Source organism: Podarcis raffonei, chromosome 10 (assembly GCF_027172205.1).
Source record: "Podarcis raffonei isolate rPodRaf1 chromosome 10, rPodRaf1.pri, whole genome shotgun sequence".
NCBI lineage: Eukaryota > Metazoa > Chordata > Lepidosauria > Squamata > Lacertidae > Podarcis > Podarcis raffonei.
In genome coordinates, this window is record NC_070611.1 from 70,222,522 (window position 1) to 70,244,403 (window position 21,882).

At 42.3% G+C, this 21,882-nt stretch overlaps 1 protein-coding gene across 1 annotated transcript in view; it reads left to right on the forward strand.

The window, feature by feature from the left end:
* Positions 1-868: 868 nt before the first annotated feature.
* Positions 869-21,882, forward strand: part of EXOC4 (exocyst complex component 4) — a 356,086-nt gene continuing 335,072 nt past the window's right edge. Inside the window, exon 1 of the mRNA XM_053405737.1 lies at positions 869-995. Within this exon, the coding sequence (XP_053261712.1) occupies positions 910-995 (86 nt within the window). The 5' untranslated portion in view covers positions 869-909. The remainder of the gene's footprint in view (positions 996-21,882) is intronic.

Genomic DNA, 21,882 nt, shown 5'->3' on the forward strand with positions numbered 1-21,882 from the left:
TCATCAAAATTTATATGCTACTTATTCAAGTGGTAATTAAAAAAGCCTCTTAGTACTATATTCAATAAAATATATGGTTTTAATTCTATTAATGTTTATTTGGTGTGTGTTTTTAATCATTGTCCCCACCCACTTCTGTTTTTAGCTGTTCCTATTTTATCTGTAAGCCGCCTGAGTCCTCGCTGTGAGTCTCTGTCAGGGAAACAGGTGGTGTGTGTGTGTGTGTGTGTGTGTGTGTGTATATATATATATATATATATATATATATATATATATCTACTACTACTACTACAAATAATAACAACTGATAAAACAGAATTAAAAATGGTAAATGTAATAACATTATTAAACTGTAAACAAAATCAATAGTTTAAAAACAAACATTCCTAAAAAAATCGCATGTTTGTGTAGGCTTGCCTAAACAGAATAGTTTTTTAGCAAGCATCAGGAAAGGTACAATGAAGGCAGCTGCCTAAAATTAATAAAAATGTAATATTATTAATAACGTCAATTGCGCGTTGCTTTTTTCTTGTTACGACTACGAGGGGTTTCTTCTTTTCCATCTTACAGCAAGGTGTTTTGTGAATTTATCATCATACTAAATAAAAAATCAACAAACGTGAAAAGCAACAACCCAGAATTGCTATTCCGCTTCTCTCGCTGCGGCCGCTTCCATCCTTGGTCCATTTGCCTCCCTCGCCTCTCCCACCTGTCAGCCTCCACCTGAGAAGCCGCGGGCAACTACAAGCCCCAGAGTGCACCGCGCGAAGACGCGTAGCGCCCGGCGTCCTCCCCGCCTCTCCCCGGCCGCTATAGGGCGATTGGCGGCTAGCCTGCGTGCGGATTGGCTGGAAGGCGGAGCGCGGGGGGCGTGGGCGGGCTCGACCCTTGTCGGAGGCTGAGCCCAAGATGGCGGCGTCTGAGGCGACTGGCCGGTACAGGAGCAGCATGAGCAAAAGCAAGGACCCTTCCGGCCTGCTCATCTCCGTCATCAGGTAGCGGGGCCGGCCCCTTTCCCCAGGGCCTGAGGGGAGGTCGGGGAGTGGGGAGCCGCCCCGCCCCACACCTCACCTTCGCGGCTGCACCTGAAAGGCCCTCAAAGGGGCCTGCGCGTGAGGGAGAGATGCTCTGTGAGGGGTGTGTGAGAGAGTCCGTGGCGGAGGCAGGAGAGCCAGCTGGGCCCTGGCAACGGCATTTGTGGGTGCCCGGCCCCTTCGTGGGTGCTCGAGCACCCCAAGGAGTTGGCACCTATGGGGGTCGGAGAGTGTGTGCCTTTGAGAGGAAGGAGTGTGTCTGAGAGAGACAGTGAGATTGTGAGGAATTAATGCGTGTGTGTGAGATAGTGTGTGTGTTTGTGGGAGAATGTGCCTGTGTGTCAGAGATTGTGTCTCAGAGGGAGTGTGTTTGTGTGTGTGTGTGTGTGTGTGTGAGAGAGAGAGAGTGAGTTTGTGAGGGATTAATGTCTGTAAGTGTGACAGAAAGTTTGTGTGTGTGTGTATGTGTATGAAGAGCAGGCATAGGCAAACTTGGCCCTCCAGATGTTTTGAGACTACAACTCCCATCATCCCTAGCTAACAGGACCAGTGGTCAGGGATGATGGGAATTGTAGTCTCAAAAAACATCTGGTGGGCCAAGTTTGCCTATGCCTGGTCAAGAGAGAGGGAGAGGGAGAAGGAGTGAGTGTGTTTGTATGTTTGTTTGTGTGTATGTATGTGGGGGGGGAGAGAGATTGTGAGATCGAGGAGGGGAGAGGTGTGTGTGTGTGTGTGTGTGTGAGAGAGAGAGAGAGAGGGAGAGTTTGAGGGAGAGTGTGTGTGTGCAAGAGAATGTAGGTCTGTGAGGAACTGTCTGTGATGGAGAGTGTCAGTCCCAGAGACACAATGATCCCTGGAATCCCTTGCATTATTGGGGTTCTCCCCCTTTGCTCTAGAGCATAGCTGTCAACTTTCCCCTTTTCTTGCCAGGAATCCTATTTGGAATAAGGGAATTTCCCTTAAAAAACGGGAAACGTGACAGCTATGCTCTAGAGATACCTGGGTCTGGCTTCTGTCACTGAAACCTGGTTTGATGAGTATATTTGTGTATATTTGAGTATATATGATTGAGTATATTTGTGTTACCTTCTCCCAAATGTGACAACCTGGTTGGTGGTGGTTGTTTTGTTACATACAGTGGAATCTTGGTTGTCGAATGTAATCAGTTCTGGAAGATCGTTCGACTTCCAAAAAGTTCAACAACCGAGGCGCAATTGCCATTGAAAAAATGGAGAAACGCACCTCAGAAGCCGTTCGACTTCCAAAGCACATTCGAAAACAGAAGCATTCACTTCCGAGTTGTCTGTGTTTGAAAGCTCAAATGTTCGACTTCCGAAGCGTTTGACAGCCGAGGTTTCACTGTATTTATTTATACCCCACCTTTTCCCCTGACAGGGACTCAAAGCGACTTTCAGATAAAAATAAGAACTGCTGAAAACCTGAGCAAACAATAATTAAAAACAATTAAACATGGCTAGAATTTAAACTGTATATATCTATGTAAACCTATTAAAACAATACAGATAATTACAATAGAAACTGCACCACACCAACTCCTTCATTAAAAGCAGTCAGTTTTCAAAAGCCTGTTGAAACAAGATGTTCTTAACCTGCCAGTGGAACGATAACATGGAAGGAGCCAGTGTGGCTTCTGTAGGGAGGGAGTTCCAACATGTGGCAGCAGACGTTGAGAAGGCCCTTCACTGTGCAGTGACAGGTGGGGTGGGAAGCTGCCTAATACAGAATCAGGCCATTGGTCCATCTTGCTCAATATTGTCTGCACTGACTGGCAGCGGCTCCTCATTCTTTCAGGCAGAAGACATTCTCAGCCCTACCTGGAGACACCATTGGGGATTGAACTGGGATCCTCCCACATGTAATCTCACTGTATACAATTTGTACAAGTGACAATAAAGTATTTCAATGTAAGGGCACTGAGCTACCGTCCCTTCTCCAAGTAAAACAACTAAGCAAATATAAGTCATGTTTGATATGATGTGATTTAACATGGGTTTTAGGAACATAGGCCCTGTGCCGAGACCAGCAGTTCATCTTGTTTACACTGTTTGGCAGTGGCTCTCTAGGCTTTCAGACGGAGTCTTACCTGGCCCTACCTGGAGATGCCAAGGATTGAACCTAAGAAATTCTGGGCCCTTATCCAGCATTGGTCCAGAAGTTGCTTGACTACAATTCCCCTTTGTTCCTGACCATTTGTCTTGCTAGCTAGGGTTGGTGGGAATTGGTGGGAGATGTTCCTACCATTGATCAGGTACCCTGCCCAACAGTTGGCAGCTCTACCTAGGTTTTTTTGGAGGGGGGGTCTCAAAAAAAGGGTGGTGCAGTTCTCCACTCTGTTCTAGCAGTATTTCCGCTTGAATTGGTGGAAGTGAAGCCTTATAGCCACAGGAAAGTGTAATATTAATGCCTAGACTAGGAGTTCATTTCAGAGGGGTTGGACTTCCTGCATTGCAGGGGGTTGGACTAGATGACCCTTGGGGTACCTTCCAACTCTATAGTTCTATGAGTCCAGGAAGAATAAGGCAGTATTCATGATCCTCTTCCCTCCAGTTTATCTTTACAACAACCCTGTGGTCTGAAAGAGAGAGCAACTGTCCCAAGGTCACCCAGTAAGCTTCATAACTGACTGCATATTTGAACTTGGGTGTCTCCAGGCTTGTCTAATACTCTGTCTAGGTGCAGCAGGACGCATGTTGACTCTTCTGTGTTGGATTAAGGGGAAATGGTGTTAGATGCAACTGCATCAAACACTCCAATTGTACAGGTAAGTACCTGGAAAAGTAGAGGGCTGTGTTAGCACCCCTCCTTGGCTGAGACTGTTTGTGTAGAAGTGAATATTCTGAATCAAAATCAGAGTGGCTTTACATCTGCAGAGGTAAAATAAAAAATTTAAAGGACCGGTTAGAAAGGGCCTCAGCTTCTCCCAGGGACTTTTAATTTGAGAGACTCCAACGCTGTGGAGAATGTGAAGTAGTAACAAGAACGCCATTGAGTAGGCTGAGATTATATTGAGAGAGGGTATTAGTTAGTGATGTAGAAAGGCAGAGGTAAGACTTGCATTCATGCATTTTAGAAATGAGTCTTCTCACATCTTCTGGTCGTATCTGTATATGGGTCTGCGGGGCTTTCTTTTATCTATTTCTTTAGGTCCAGATTCAACTAAATAGGTGTGCTAGCGGCAGCCAGACCAACAAGTACCACAAACGTAACTGGCCATTTTCCGCTTTTCTCTTCCTGTGCACTCCTCCTACAAATTGACTCAGGGGAGGGGGTCAGGAGAACCCCCAGGACAGAGTGTAGGAGAAGAAGAGAAGATTTCATTCCATCTGGCAAGCAGAAATGCTTGCACTGTTGAATCCCACCCTCAATTACATTTATGAATCACTATGAAATATCCTGAAGCAATTTAATAAAACCATCAACAATAAAAACATATATAAAACAATTTCATATATATAAAAACAATTTCATATCCAATACAGTTATTGATGGGATAAAATGGTCCTCTTTGAGGGAAGCTGATATTAGTTGATTTAATCTGTGCTGCCTACGTCTTGTGAGTAGGTTGGATAGAGCCTTCCCACATTGTTGCTTTCTGAAATCAACCTTTCCTCAATTTCGTTTTTTGGTAGTGTTCCAATTTGTTGTCCCTGCCCACTTTTGGAGTATTGTAACTTTCCATCTGAGGGGACGCGGGTGGTGCTGTGGTCTAAACCACTGAGCCTAGGGCTTGCCGATCGGAAGGTCGGTGGTTCGAATCCCTGCGACGGGGTGAGCTCCCGTTGCTCCGTTCTAGCACCTGCCAACCTAGCATTCGAAGCATGTCAAAGTGCAAGTAGATAAATAGGTACCGCTCCGGCGGGAAGCTGAACGGCGTTTCTGTGTGCTGCTCTGGTTCGCCAGAAGCGGCTTAGTCACGCTGGCCACATGACCCGGAAAAACTGTCTGTGGACAAACGTTGGCTCCCTCGGCCAGTAAAGCGAGATGAGCACCACAACCCCAGAGTCATTTGCGGCTGGACTTAACTGTCAGGGGTTCTTTACCTTTACCTTTTTAACTTTCCATCTGCACCGTGTTGCTGTTGTGTTCACATTCCTTTCTAAAATACGGGTAGATGGCATGGCACTTATGATCACACACTTGGTTGGTATAAACTCATGTGTTAGCCTGTATTTATGCAGAATCCCTTAGTTATGAATGTGAATGTGAATGGATTGGTGTAACATCTTTCTTTTTTTTTTTGCACTTGTCAAGTTTCACTCCGTTTAATTTTGGAATGCAGTAAAGTGGGAACCTTAAACTGATGTGGATTGGGTCCCCCTCCCCCACAACGCCTCAAAAATCATATCCCAGAGAGTTAAAAGGGAGCTTTTTTAAAGGGTAGGTGTGGATCTGGAAGAGCAGGACAGAAAAAGGAAGCTCCATTGTGCGCACTTAGAATCATAGAATCATAGAATCATAGAGTTGGAAGAGACCACAAGGGCCATCGAGTCCAACCCCCTGCCAAGCAGGAAACACCATCAGAGCACTCCTGACATATGGTTGTCAAGCCTCTGCTTAAAGACCTCCAAAGAAGGAGACTCCACCACACTCCTTGGCAGCAAATTCCACTGTCGAACAGCTCTTACTGTCAGGAAGTTCTTCCTAATGTTTAGGTGGAATCTTCTTTCCTGCAGTTTGGATCCATTGCTCCATGTCCGCTTCTCTGGAGCAGCAGAAAACAACCTTTCTCCCTCCTCTATGTGACATCCTTTTATATATTTGAACATGGCTATCATATCACCCCTTAACCTCCTTTTCTCCAGGCTAAACATGCCCAGCTCCCTTAGCCGTTCCTCATAAGGCATCGTTTCCAGGCTTTTGACCATTTTGGTTGCCCTCCACTTGGAAGTCTGTTGTGTAAACGGAGCTGCAGAGTTGGATATATTCCTGTGCCTCCCCAAGATGATCTCACCTGAACTACCTTTAATCAGTGAGACCATACAATTATTATTATTATTAATATTATTATTATTATGTTATCAAGTGATACAAAGAGCTTTGCCGTTCATCACTTGATATTATTATTTAAGTTGTATTTAACCATACTGTGTTTTAAAGAAGGACTGCATGAGGGCCAGAGCTCACATTTATTTATTACTTTTACACAAGCCCTTTTTTCCAAGGAGACCAGGGTGCTGCTTGCAGTTACCTTGTTTTATTCTTACAGTAATGGTCAGATGGCGATTTGTGAACTGCATAAATGGATAAATTACCTTGCATTTTTGCCTTCCCCTTTCCATATATTGAATGTGGGGTTGAGAGACCTAATCTAAGGTTGTTCATTTCTGTAGCTTAGGTTGAAAATGTAAGTTAGAAGATTATACAACAGAGCTGTTAATGAAAACTGATCTCATGAGTTCTGACATTTAGGATACAAAAGAAATCGATTGAAATAGTTCTTGTGTGGGCACTGGAAGCTTGCTCCTGCCGTGTTTGCTATCAAGGCATTGCGGTGCTGAGGTACAATATGAGGTTTTGAAAGTAAAACTGACTGGAAATGAAAGGTGATCTATTAATTTGACTGCAAAAGCTGACTGCAAAAAGTAAATGGCACAAAGGAAATTAAAGTGGATGCTCTTTTAGCAGGAGCTTGGGTTTTAAAAAAGAAAAGAAAGACTGTTCTGAATAGGCGCCATTTTTTCCTTCCTATTATGAAATTCTGAAAAAAAGGTGTTCTCAATCATGATTGGATTTCTCGTGGAGTTGAATGAATTTATTTGCCGCTGAGGGCCACAGTGGAATCGAACATACTCTGGAGGCTTGAGGATGACATATCTTTTGCTAAAATTTACTGCAAATTGGATTCATAGATGTGGCTAGATTGCTGATGAGGCAACCAGCCAAGCAACATACAACACCTCCGGTCTAAAACATCTGCACTGGCTGCCCATATGCTACTGCATCAGGATCAAGCTTCTTATGTTGATATACACAGTCTTGAACAACTTGGGTCCAGGGTACCTTATGTCCCCTGAGCCCTTATATCCCACCTTGATCGCAGAGATCATCCGGAGGAGCACTATTAGTTGTCATCAGTGTTATAGAGGCTTGACTGGTCTCAACTAGAAGGTAGGCATTTGGTGTGGAACACTGTTCCAGCAGAGATTCAGCACATATCCTCACTTTTGACTTTCAGGCATCTCTTGACCTTTTTATGCCAGCAGGCCTTTGCAGTTGTTTAATATTTAATTTATTGATTAATCAGTCACTTTAATTAGTATTTGCATTATTTTTTAATGGTGTTTTTATTGTTACACTCCACCCTAGTATTTTATGATATGGCGGTATAGAAATAGCAAGTAGCTAAACGAATGAATGAATGAATGATGCCACTGCTTCTTCAAATAGGCCCATTACCTTTGACTTTATTGCCTAGCATTTAATTCAGGAAAACAACTAATGACTTTTTTTGGAAACCATAATGGGATATTTTCCACGGCTGAGACTTTTAAGTCAGAAGTGCCTCCTGCTTTTTGGTCCAAGAGCTACATGCATCCATCTCCAGCCCCCCTGGGACCTCATTCCAGTCCATAATCTTTTGTGCACACAGGCACTCACAGCAGCACTTCACCTCCCACAGCTGACCTGTACTGATCAGCTGGGAAGGGGGTTATTGCCCCACTCCACTAATTAAATAATCAACTTGATCTGTATCCCTACTGGGGTGCTGGGCTGGCAGAGAGGTGTACATGTTATTTATTTATTGCTTCTACCACCAAAATTGGTGGGATTTGAGCAGGACAGAAAAAAATGCTTGGGGGGGATCAGCTCAGCTCCCAAGACTAATGTTTAACCTCCCCTGCTTTAAATTATTTCAGATAGTGCAGGCCCTTTTTTAGTGGACAGAACTTCTGAATAAACAGAGATTCTTACAGATGTGCCACTTGTCCCAAGGAGGATATAGTCATGCTACTCTTAAAAAAATAGCAAATGTGACAGAAGTAAGGGGGAGAAAGAAAGTCAGATCACTTTAACAATAAGAATAATCCATCAAAAAGATAAATAATCCATCAATCCTAATGTAAACATATATATTACCGTAACCTCTCCATAAGTCCAAATAGGAAATTGACAATTATAATATGCATTCAAATGAAATCAGGTAAAATCTTCAGACTATTGAGGAATGGATAATGAGTGTTTGTCTTTGCAACCCTGAAGTATATATAGATCTCTTTGCAGCAATAAAAACTTGCAGGATCCATTTTTGTTGTCCATCTGTTAGTCCCCTCATCACAAGAATCCACAAATATCGACGTTAATATGGACAATGATTTCTGACCAAATGAGCAACACCAGAGGACATACCCACCTCATAAGCCTCTTCATAGCACTCTTAGTGGATGCTATACTATTTAAACATCTTGCCATCCTAATTGCATTGAGATGGTTTAACACTCTGGTAAGCAAGAAAGGCTCAGGAAAGAGGTGTGTCTCTTCTCACCCAGAGTCAGCTTTGGATAAGAACTGAAACAGGTGTTCCCCCTCACCCCATCTTTCTGCAGAGAAGAAAGATTATTTCTCTTTGCCCAGTCCTTCAGCAGGCACAGAGGGTTTGATGGGAAGGCTGCCTGAGGCTGCCGTGGGTCTAGTGCCTTTATTTTGCCTAGCTGTCTAGATCCCTCATTCTGTGTCACTTGCAAAACTGATGTATGGGGAAATAGAAAATCATAGACCTCCTGTCTTTAAAGTGTTGCCATGAATTAGAAAAATATATATGCATCTTTTGCTTTGCAATGTTTATGGACTACTTTCCTTTTCTAGTTTATCTCCTCAGTTGTAATGTGCTAGTGAATAATCCATTGACCATTTCTTAGGTATCTGTTAAAGTATCAACATTTCTTCAGAGTTTTTTAATGCACCAATTTACGGTGAAATAAAATTGTGCTGGGTATAGTTTTAAAGGCATGGTTGACAACTACCTAATGGATGTAAAAATTCTAAAGGCTGTAATTGCAGCTGCTGTCTAAAAACCTCTCAGTGGACGGAGTGTTTGAGATGCAACTCGATCTGTATTTGTATCTTTAAAATGTAGTGTACTGGGTGGAGAAATCCAGCCAACTGGTGAAGGACAAACTGGACCATATTGTCTTCTAGAGGGATATGTTTATGTGCTTCTATTGATTTCTTTCTCTCCCCTCCTCCTCCTCCTAACCTTTTGTTTTGCCCCTACTTGGTTGGAACGACTTTTGTATTCTGAAACAAGCTATCTGGCATTTAGTAAATGCTATGTCTTGGTGAGAGCTTGTCAGAATTTTTTTAATTGGTGAATGTATCTGCCTTTATTTATTGTTAGAATTTTTGTTATCTAGTTCAGGCTGCAGTCCTATTCATGCTTACTTGGAAGTAAGCCCCACTGAACACAGTGGGACTTCTGAGTAAACTTGCATAATGCTGGACTTGTAAGGATTGCTTTAAAAATGACAACCCTTCTATCTTAAAGGCCTTCTTTAATTGGGAAAACAAAGTTTGGTTGTTACGTAATGAGACTGTTTTTGTCATTGGGACACACTCTGAATGTTAGGAAGGATTATCTGGTTTCAATAAAGTTCGAATTTCAGAAAGGAAATAGGGAAATAGTATAGAAAGGTATCCACTAATACTGAAATGCACACTTAACTTGAGAGCAAATCCTGTTGAACTAATCTGGACTTACTATTAAGTAATGAGTGAGTTTATATATATTTGTAAATACTGAAGGAGAAGGTAGTCATAACTTACATATACTGATGGATGTTCTTATAGGATCATGAAATTAGTAGAGGCCCAGTTCACTAGGCTAAACCATGGCTGAGCATGAATGAATGAGTATGCAGGGATGCACAGGAAAAATTGCAGCTTCTTTGTTCCTCCTTCATTTCTGCTGCCACCTCACTACCCCACGCTAAGCCATAGTTTGGCTTACTGTTGCATCTGAAGCTGGGCTAATAGTTTGTCTTGCTCTAGAAAAAGCATGAGCCATAACCCAGGCTTGTTCTTGGCTTACCAGTTACCACTTGAGGTTAGTCTGTGGGAGATAAACCATGCATCCAGGTTGGGACCTAACACAAGCTACATACACTGTGACTTAGCTCTTGGTGTTGGCAGCAGGAGCAGAAGAATAAGGCAGCCATGTCCCCCCCCCCCCGCCCCGTGTGAGTGCTCACCTGTTCATACTTAGCCTTGGTTTGGTCTAGCATGACGTCTGAAACGGCCCAGTGATTTCAAACTACCAGGAACATTTGCTAAGAGGTACCAGCGAGGCAGTTGAATTAAATATGTTTCGATAAGGCACAAGCTCTCTTCTAGTCCAAGATCATCTAGTCCATCCCCCTGCAATTTAGGAATTTTTTGACCAATGTGGGGCTTGAAACCTCAAACCTGAGATTAAGAGTCCCATGCTGCTCCAAAAGCACATTGTTAACTCACTCTTTGGCTTGCCTGTTTGTGCTCGGTGTGGTGTGGCAGTATGGTTAAAGATTCAAGCTAAGCAATCTCTGGCTCAGATATGTCAACCATGAATTCATGTGGTGGCCTTATGGTGAGCTCCTATTTCTCATCACCAGCACCTCTCCCCCCCCCAAAAAAAAATCTGGCCTGCCTTTGTAAGGAATGGGGAGAGAATGCTTGTGAATGTACTATGCAAATGCTTAGTAGTTCGGTTTTAGAAGAGCAATACAGTGGAACCTCGTGTTACGTACCGTCCTTCTTGGGAGCGCTGCGGGTTACAAGCTCCGCAAACCTGGAAGTAGATGCCCCTTGTTGCGAACTTTGTGAGTGGAAGTCACGCACTGACAGCGCGGCAGCAGGAGGCGCCATTGGTGAAAGGGCGCCTCATGTTATGAGCAGTTTCGGGTTACAAACGGACCTCTGGAACGGATTAAGTTCGTAACTGGAGGAACCACTGTCATACAATTCAAGTGTTCTGTGCACCTCATCTTAATTCGGGCAACAGTCATGTCTTATCATTCTAATATTGTTGGGGTAAGGATAGGTTGGAAGCTGAGGCTGAAGGAAGTGAGGTTTCCTGGACTTCCGGGTTGGCGCCTCCGGCAATGGCGGAGCTCCTCCGATCGGGAGGAACTTGCTCCGTGAAAAGCAGGGTCTGACCGCCACGGTGAAGGCGGAGACCCATAGAAATCACAAGCGGGAGAAGCTTGTGAACCTGGGATTCGGCTGGCACCTCTTGCGCCTCCCCTACAGGAAACCTTGTTTTGGGGATCCGGAGCAACGTGGGGTGAGTGGCGCGGTGCTTTGAATCGACTGCTTCTTTCACGGAGTGAAGCCGCATTGCTGTTGCCGGAGAGCACTGACTTTTTCCTGTGGACAATTGGATTTTAAACAACTACCTGTGAGTAAAACGGAAAATTGGATCTTTAAATACCTTAATACCTTAATTTGGCACTGAAGTGGGAAGGTCATAAACAGGAAGTCCGCCTTCTGCTTTTGTAAATAGACTGAAGCAAAGACGTCACAAGCTAAAATCTTTGAAAGTTTTTGGCAAAGGATTAAATGTACAAAACCCCCCTTGGAAGCAGGAGAAGAGGGGGGGATTTTGGACCTAGTGAGCCTGCAGGAGAGAGTGAGAAATCAAATTACCACTGCTCTGAACCTGGGAACGGGCTGTCAGAGGACGTTTGGGGAGAGTTCATTGACAGAACGGATTTGACAGCTAGCTTAATAAGAGCAAGATACTGTTTCCATTGTCCTTTTCTGTGTTTAAAAAGGAGGAAAAGTAACTTAAAACCGAAACTATCTTTAATGTTTGAGTTGTGCTTGAAAGAACTGATACAAGTGGAGACTGTTTCCCCCTAGAGGGAGTTTTTGAAAGTGTTACAGGAGTGTAACTGGATGATCTCCAGCTGCAAGATAAGGATTCTGAGAACCAGAGATTGACCTTGGACCATTTAAAAATGTTGACAGGAGAAGCTATTGTGACTGTTTTATGTAAGATAAGCTGCTCGCTGGAACAGCTTCATAAAAAGACGGATGACACGACTTTTAAGGTTGATAATTTGGAACAGAAAGTGACTAACTTGAGTCAAAAAGCGAGCAACAATACAGAAATAATTCAGGATCGGGTACAGGAATCTACTTCGGCAGGACAAATGGTGGAGGAGAAGGAGGAGAAGGAGAAAGCTCCTGTTGCTGAACATAAAGTAATACAAGTGGGATCCTTAGCTTTACAGAAGCAAAGTGAGGACTGTAAGTTGAAGCCTTCTATGGATGATTTTAGAAAAAGTCAGATTTCGAGGTTTGGACCCCGGCTTGGACTGAAGAAGAAAAGTTGGAAAGATCCCTCTATGAAGGGATTAACTGACTTTTGGAATTTGGACCTGGGTTGGGAGGAGATTGAAGTTTTGGGGGCCTTTGGATTTGGAGGGACTTTGAAATATGTCCTGAAATACTTTATGGATCTTAGTTTCAACTATGGAAATTTGGCTGACCTGTCCAGAAGGAATAAAAGTATTGTTGGGTTGGAGCCTCCCCGAGATTTGATTTTTAGCATCAAAGAATATGAAGAAGACCTGCAGAAGGGACTTGGAAAAGAGTTAAGAGCCTCGGACATAAGATCTCCAGGTTGATGGACTATATGGAGTGGACGGAAACGACTGGCAGAATCCGAAACCAGGGAGAGGAGATGGTGGAAGAAGATTGGAAAATTTAAAGTTTATATATAAAAATATGGTAAAATTAATGAGTGATAGAAAAACGGTGGAATGATATTCTATGGACTTAGCAGAAATGTTATAAGGAGTTAAGCATATATAAGTATTTTAGTTTTAATGGAAAATAAGGTTAAAAAAATATGTTATTTACAATATGATAGAAAATGGAGAAAGATGGAAAGGATTTGCTGAAAAAACTATTAGAAGTGGAATACAAAAAAGGAGGTGAGAGGAGGTCGAGGAAACAAGGGAATGAAAGATAGAGAATGGAAAAGGGATGATGTATGTATGTTTTTAAATTGTTTTTGTTTTTGTTTTATTTAGGGTTAGGGTTAGGGAGTGGGTTTTGGTTAGTTTAATTTGATGTGTTTAGTTTAATGGGTTTGGGTTGTGTTTTCTGTTGTTTGTATATTGTTTTGTATTGTGTTTTTTTCTCTTTTTTATTGTTTTTTCTCTATTGTCTTCTTTTTTTGTTTTTTTCTTCTTTTCCTTTTTTGTAATCTTTAAAAGCAATAAATATTATTTTTTTAAAAAAAGGAAGTGAGGTTTTCCTGAGGTACCTTGTTGAGGCTTTGGTTAAGCTAGGTTTGCTTTGCTCAGAGCAGCAAACAAGCATAGTTTATGTCTTATAATAGAATTAAAAATTCAAGTCCATCTCTACTGGCGAATCAGCTTGTTCCATTGAGCCTGATGCAAAGAACTGAGAGCTTTCCTAGTTTGGCAGTGTGATAACAGTTGACAACACATTCTCCTTTCTGAGAATTAGAGCTGTATCACAAATTCCACTGAGGGAAGGATTTTAGTTGTGTCTGGGCACTTGTCAGTTCTTGCTGTTGATATCCCTCGTTCCCACAGTCCATCTCTATTAACAGGTACAAACTGATATTCCTTCCAGCAAATGGCTGGTTCCCCAGGTGCATATTTTATCTCCCATATATTTTAATCTGTAGCCTTTTCAGCTCGCCTTTTTTGTTCCACATGCCCTGCTTTCTAAATAGGTATGCTCAGTGAAATTGAAGAAATAATGAGATAATGTGTTATGCATTTTAGGTTAAATCACTAAATATCCCTATTTCATTTATCTTGAGTATATTTTAGCTTATCCCCCCCGCCAATTTGTGTAATTGCTTCAATGGGATTTCAGAATGTATTATCAGATATCTATTTTGAGGTTAAGTACTGCCAGAAGCTGTAGATAATTTCATATGGGAGTTGTCCTTAAAAATAACTTTTCAATTATAACATTCAAATAAGATTTCTTACATTCTGAAAGCAGTGAACGCACACACCTCTGGACACTTACTAGAATATACTCCATGTCCAAACTTGGGGTTTAAATAACGTTTATTTACTATTTATTATTTATTTGAGAATGCTTAAATTACCAAAGTTTCTGTCTAAGCAGTGTACATAAAAATTAAAAAGCATGCAGTGGAAAACTTGTGGCAATGCTACATTTTTTTGGATGCAGACCAGTGGCTGTTGTCAGTGATGACTGGTGATCAAATACACTTTTATTGTTTAGGGTTGACAGAGTGAAATGCAGCCCTGCTCCCTAGACATATATAAGCTGAGATAAAGATTTTGGAAGGCTTGTTGAAAGAGGAGTGTTGTTTTCAGAGGCCAAAGACAATAGAGAAGGAACATAGTTTTCCTAGTTTTCCTTTCTATAGTATTCAACTCACTTCACACATTCTCATCCAGCACATCTTTAGCATAGTGAATGTGCTATGGTATGTGAACTCCATATGTATGTTTTAGTAAATTACTTTTTTATAGATAAGCTAATTCCTGTCAAAAGGTGGTTCTTCATCCTTTTAAAATGAACGGCTAGATGGACGTTTCCAAGAGAGGCCACCACAGAAAGAATCCTGTTCTGCTTCCTCTTAGATTTTACAGCGTGAATAAATGTTGCCTGAAGTAGACCTTTTTTAGATGATCCCAACAAACTTGTATGTGAAGTGATCCTTTGTTGTTGTTTAGTCGTTTAGTCGTGTCCGACTCTTCGTGACCCCATGGACCAGAGCCCGCCAGGCACTCCTGAAGTGATCCTTAGGACTACTTGATTAGGCAAAAGCTCTATCTAGTCCACTGTTCTTTATGGATCAGTTTCATCAGGTTTCCAGTTTTTTTGTTCATGGCCAGAGATCCCTGTCAGCCCTAGTATCTGAACTACGTATTGGCTATTTGCAGTTTAGTAGCGCAGAGAGCTTGCTGGGGAGACCATGCATTAAAAAGGGACTCAAAAATAACTTAAACAAGGTTTTAATTACAAAAACAAAAACTCCATTTACACTAAATACATCAACAACCAAACCAGACCCAACCACCAACCCATCCCCCAGGGTAATGGGAGAGCTAGGTGCTGCTCCTTATATACTACACCCAAATGCTCACACACCTTAATCAAATACAACTCAGCAGCACCTGCTGTGTTTCACAGCTGTAAAGCTGGGTCTCGTTATCTTGCTCTGGCCCTTGCTCTGGCCCCTTAAAGACATACACATCGGGTGGAACAATGATGAACCTTTACATTTAAAGAAGCCATTCAACACTACGTAATGCTATAAATGCTCAGAATTACGTAACAAGGCAAAGAAAAATAAGCCCATTCAGATAATATTGAAACATTTGTTTTCCTGTGAGTTCATGTGAAGTTGTTTAGATCTCTGTGCTTCTAATGCAAAAGAAGCAACCCTGTCCATGATGGATCTTTCTGTTCTAGCAAAAAATTGATTTTATGCAGATTAAACCATGAGCCAGAGTTAAGGTAGTGGAGGAAAGAATTTAGCTGTAACAGCTTTGTGAATGGGACAGTCTTGGATAATGAGGAATATCGTTTATGGAATCAGAGACATAGGTACAGTGCCTCTAGCCAAAAATGTATTTTCTCTAATGGCCATCTAACATGGCCAAAGGCATTTGCTGAAACCTTAGGTGTGTCTTTCTGGCAGAATAGTAAGGTTGGAAAAATACACATTCATGTTTAAAGTTGAACATTAAACCATGGAGCAGATTTAACTCAACAAAACAATGATATAGCTTGTAGAATAAATATATCTTAGCTGATGTTTAAAATTGAACTTTAATGAAACTCTATGGTAAAATATGTGAAAACAAGTTAACACGAAGCCTATGGAGTCATATTCCTCCCCAATTTTCCCATTTAGATGTGGAATGGAAAGGAAAAAATATGGCACACAAGGACAGATGACATCACATGTGTGGCACATGTAGTCAGTCTGAGGATGCTTCTTTTATGTTCTTTGTGTGGTATCTTTCTCCACATGTAATTGTTGTGATAACAATCTTATGGCAGAAGTTCACTTCCAGTATGTGTTTTTTAGAGTAGCAGGTTGTCAGGGCTGGCGAATTATCAAATTGTTTTCTGATTGATTGCCTAATATTGCAGACTGGTGCAGTAATTATCTGTTGTTCCTCTGTACCATGCAATAGAGTGGAGTCTGTAGATTTGTCTTGTGAGGTCTTAATTCAGTGTTGCTTCTTTCCACTGCTATGAATTGGGGTTGTCAACTGATCAAATGCTTTAGTCGATTAAGTGTCGTGCTTTAACTCATTAATCAAAGTAAATATTGTATTACCTCAATGAAAGTGATATTTCTGAGGACATGCAATGAAGACAGCAGTTGCTTTCAAGTAAATAAAACTGACAAATTGTTTATTCCCAGGAAAATGATTTCAGATGTCTGAATCAATTCTGAGATGTATAAAAATGGTTCAGGGCAGCACTAAACCACCCTTTAAAAACACAACCCAGCCACCTTGTTTCTTGGAATCTAGATAAGCAATCCAGTCCTCCTTCTGCTGCATCACAGCACTCTTGCAGTGGGCAGAGCTGCTTCCATGGATTCAGGCCCAGCTCAATTTAAAGTTAATTGTGAGCCCTGATTTTAGCTAGGCAGTCTTTTTGTGAGCTTTGTTCAAGAACTGATCTAACCAGACAGTGCTAGATCTACAGATTTTGCCATGAGACAATGGTCTGCGCTGCTGTCCCCACTCTGCCTAATTATGAACTCCAGTCAGGGAATATGATGGTTATAGCCAGTTTTCAGTAGCTGAAGTTCGCAATAAGGGCTGCTGTCCCCCAATTCAATAAATAAGATTAATTGTATTAAAGCTGGCTTTCCAGCTATGCAGGATACAAACACACATAAAATAATATAACTGTAAAGTTGGAAGGGACCCCAAGAGTCTTATAGTCCAACCCTCTGCAATGAAGGAATCATAGCTAAATGTTCCCTGACAGATGGCTACCACTCAAACATGCCATTCAAAACTAATAAAGGTGACCAAAAAGAAAATTGGAGGCCAACCAAGAAAAATATCATGGTGTTTTTTTTTAAGTGCTTCCTAATTCCTTTGGGAGCAGACTCTTTAGAGTCCCATGGACTGCAAGAAGAACAAACCTATCCATTCTTAAGGAAATCAGCCCTGAGTGCTCACTGGAAGGACAGATCGTGAAGCTGAGGCTCCAACACTTTGGCCACCTCATGAGAAGAGAAGACTCCCTGGAAAAGACCCTGATGCTGGGAAAGATGGAGGGCACAAGGAGAAGGGGACGACAGAGGACGAGATGGTTGGACAGTGTTCTCAAAGCTACCAGCATGAGTTTGACCAAACTGCGGGAGGCAGTGGGAGACAGAAGTGCCTGGCATGCTCTGGTCCAGGGGGTCACGAAGAGTTGGACATGACTAAACGACTAAACAACAACAACAAATTCCTTTGGGAGTCTCTCCATATTCTTCCCTTCTCAGCTTCCTGAGTGTGGTGATGGTACCATTCCCTGCCAGCAGCCCTACTCCTTAGCCCAGTGGGAGTGGCTGACTTACTCCCAAGTAAGCCTGAGGGTAACAAGGCACCTCCTCCTACAGCAGAGACCCACCCAAGGGCACCCTTCCCCATATACTTGATTGGGAGTCCATCAGTGCAACTAAGCATGCTTCGGAGCGCTCCTTTCTGCCCGATCTGCAGTACCTCCCTCCCTCTCTCCTTTTAGCGGCTACACTGTTGAGGCAGGATGTGTGGGGCAGTGTGCTTCTATCTTTTCTTCCTAGGACCCCTCGTCTGCCCTGCTTGCCTTCCACAGGGCTGCGGGAAGGGGGCTTCCAAGGACAAAAGGGTCCCTCAGAGGCTCTCATGCTTGCTTCACTAGAAGAGCAGGGGAGGGAAATTTTACTGCCCCCTCTAAACTTCAACCTGGAGCACATGCCTCTGCTAGATCCAGACCTGTAATCAGCCCCTAGTAGTTCGAAATTTTTAGAGGAGTTAAAATTCTTGGAAGCCAATATTAGACTTTTTTTTAAAGTGCCAGTCACATAAAGTATCAAGCATTTTGCTTCTACATAAATGGATAGGCACTCAACCACCTGAGCTGGTTTTTAGAAGGGAGTGATTGCTCTCTATGGAAATGCTGGTTCAGTGCATTTACCCACATTTGTTATTTTAGGTGAATCTTGTTGTCACTAGTATTTTCTGTCATGGCAAAAAGCAGGGATGGAGAGGGAGGAATCATTTTTGTCATTTGCCACTCCCCTCTATTTGCATGAAGCACATAAGGCACATAACCTGGATCTCACCCATTCCTCCTTGATCTTACTTGGTAGCTGAAACCTAGAGACATTGCATTTTCAGCTTCTTGTCGGTTTTTTGGCCTTTAACGAATTAGCCTAAATGAAAGGTACACACTTTAAAAAACAAAACAAAAACCTCAACCTTCTATTTCTTTGTTGTTGCTCAGCCTGGATGAATAGCCAAGTGGCAAATTGCATGGCTGTTTGCATGTTTTCTTACACTCCCATTAAAAGTAACTTTGTGTTTTTAAAACATTGCATCTTATTGCAGTTCTTGAGTTGGCATGCTTGTCCCCCTTTATTTATAAAGGCATATATCCATATTTCAAAAAAAGCTTTCACAGAAGAATACAATAAAATCACAAAAGTGCAGCCAAAATAAACATTTAAAACATAGGGTTGTATCTAGCTAAATTCTGCTTGTTGTTGTTGTTTAGTCGTTTAGTCATGTCCGACTCTTCGTGACCCCATGAACCAGAGCACGCCAGGCACTCCTGTCTTCAACTGCCTCCCGCAGTTTGGTCAAACTCATGTTGGTAGCTTCGAGAACACTGTCCAACCATCTCGTCCTCTGTCGTCGCCTTCTCCTTGTGTCCTCAATCTTTCCCAACATCAGGGTCTTTTCCAGGGAGTCTTCTCTTCTCATGAGGTGGCCAAAGTGTTGGAGCCTCAGCTTCAGGATCTGTCCTTCCAGTGAGCACTCAGGGCTGATTTCGTTCAGAATGGATGCGTTTGATCTTCTTGCAGTCCATGGGACTCTCAAGAGTCTCCTCCAGCACCATAATTCAAAAGCATCAATTCTTCGGCGATCAGCCTTCTTTATGGTCCAGCTCTCACTTCCATACATTACTACTTGGAAAACCATGGCTTTAACTATACGGACCTTTGTTGGCAAGGTGATGTCTCTGCTTGTAGGCCCATTGAAATGAATAAACCCAAGTTAGTCATTCTTGTTAATTCTAATGGGTCTACTCTGACTAGCTTTGGATGCAACCCACATAGATTATCCAGTCTATGCAATGGCAAAACAAGAGGTGCTGTTGAGAATCCCTTGAAATAAATATTATCTTTAAAGATTAAGCATGATTAGTGCTTGCCTAAATAGAAAGGACTTAAATGCCTGCCTGAATGGAGCAAGGTCCTAGATTTAGATAATGTACTAGCAGGGCATTGTACATGACTTGACTTCATTATGTACATGCCAGAGATAGTTTTGAAACTGAAGGGTGGCAAATAAATGTGTTTCTGAAATATAAGTTCCATTGCATACAGTTTCAATATACTATCCTGCTTTGGCTGGCATTGCATAGTCAATGTTGTTTTGTCTTTGTGGCCAGATCTAGTCCGAGAGGGGCAGATTTAATATGAACACACAGTTAACCTCTCAGAGGAGCTGCAGGAGATGATGCCTTTTGGAAAATGCGGTGCTGGTTTTGAAAAAGTGACAATTGGTAGAACAATGGCGTTGCTAGTTATCATAAGGTAGATTTTTGAGTGATTTGTAGTAGATCTTCAAGATTTTTGACTTACTGTTGTTTAAGAATAGTAACCCCCCTCTTCTTCTTTTTTAAACAAAAAGCCCTCCCCCTCTTTCTAAATTCAGTTGGCATCCCCTAGCATGGTCTTTCTAGGCCTGTGGGCAGGTTTGCAAACTGGAGAAGCTGTTGTGGACATTGTGCATGCTCTGCACCCTTGCACACTCATCCCCTGCCCATCAGCAATTACCTAACTGGAGTGTGAGAGGGATGGTTTTGAGGGGAATCACTGTTGTAAAGAAAGGGTTGGCCCTTAACATTCCAGTTGCAACCCCTGAAATTACTGTTCTCCTCCACCTATGCTGCAGTTGGGCTTGAGAAAACAACAATACTGTAGGTATCTTTCAAGCCTAATTTCAGGAGAGTGGGTGGGTGGGAAACAGGACACTGCAGGTGTCAGGGAATGTGCCCCACGGGCTGGAGGGATCATGAAGGTTTGGAGGAAAAACCAAGAGTGGATTTTTGTGTGACAGGACTGTCAGCTTAGTTCTGATACTGAAAGCAAATTCCTGGACTTAATTCTAAGAGAATGGTGCTACCTCTGAACCACTTGCTGGTGAGTTTTTTTGCGGGTTCTAATAATGCCCCCCCCCATAGATCCCAGAAGCCTGAAGGCTGCCCACCCTTTATCTAGGTAATTAATGCAGTATAGCTTATTATTTTCTGAGGTGCGTGGTTGCCAGCAGATCAAGTTGAAATATACACCAGCTTTTTAATATTTATGTATTTATTATCCTGCCTTCTGTTTGCAGTAGTGTTTTCAGAAGTTTGAAAGCAGAAAAGTTTTTGGTGTTTTTTTTTTGCTAGGGCAAACACTTCATTTCTCCTCCTCCCTGCCTCCTTTGCAAACACTTTGTTGACTTTGCTCCAACAGACATTTTAATGGGACCACAGTGAGTGTTCAGATTCCCTTCATTTACTTTTCTGCAATCTCAGCAGGAATGTATGTAGAGTCCTGAGAATATTAAGTATCTCTTGCCTTGCTCTGAAGGAACATAATGTTTGGATCATAATGGCACACCTGGTGATTTTTTTTTCGGAGGCTTTTTGCTAGGCTCTGACTGAAAAGAGCATGGTAACAGTCTGAATGTAAAGAAAAACGTTTGTCATAATAATAATAATAATAATAATAATAATAATAATAATAATAATGGTTCCCAGCTAGATTGAGGGAGGATTTTTATTATTGAGGAGAAGGATAATTATTAATATGGAACAAAATATTGTGGACTAATAAAAATAGAGTCTTGTGAAAAAGGTTCATAGTTTAATGGGAGCAGTGGTGGAAATGGGCCCTGGAAGATGCATAAGCCATTTCTTCCTCCCATGTAGTGCTTTTTACTGGGGGGTGGGGGGCTTCCCTTCCTTACAGTCTAAAGGATTCTATAGAGAGAAGAACTGGGCTTGAGTCCCATTGATCAAGCTGCACACTTCTCAGTTCAAGAAAAGAGGCTGCAACAATGCAGTTGTTACCTCTGCCTCATGGGTAGGCAAATTAAGGCCTGGGGGCCGGATCTGGTCCAATCACCTTCTAAATCTGGCCCGTGGACGGTCCGGGAATCAGCATGTTTTTACATGACTAGACTGTGTCTTTTTATTTAAAATGCATCTCTGGGTTATTTGTGGGGCATAGGAATTCGTTCATTCCCGCCCCCCCGCAAATATAGGCCGCCCCCCACAAGGTCTGAGGGACAGTGGACCAACCCCCTGGTGAAAAAGTTTGCTAACCTCTGCTCTGCCTCATCCAAGTCCGTCCACAGAAGCTTATTGTTGATGGAATGTGGCTCTCAGGCTGAGAAAAGCCCTCTGCCTGGTCTATATATTAATAGTGCTAATGAGGAGATCCAGGATGCTGATGACGCTAATCAGGAGACTCATAACTTCCTCCTGCCAAAGAAAAGAGGAAAACGTGTGTTTTTGTTGTATTCTTTTGGTGACTGTTCAGCTCCTACATATATTGAAGGCTTCCTCCTCCTTTATAACATGCTTTATATGCTACTATGAAATGTTGCTC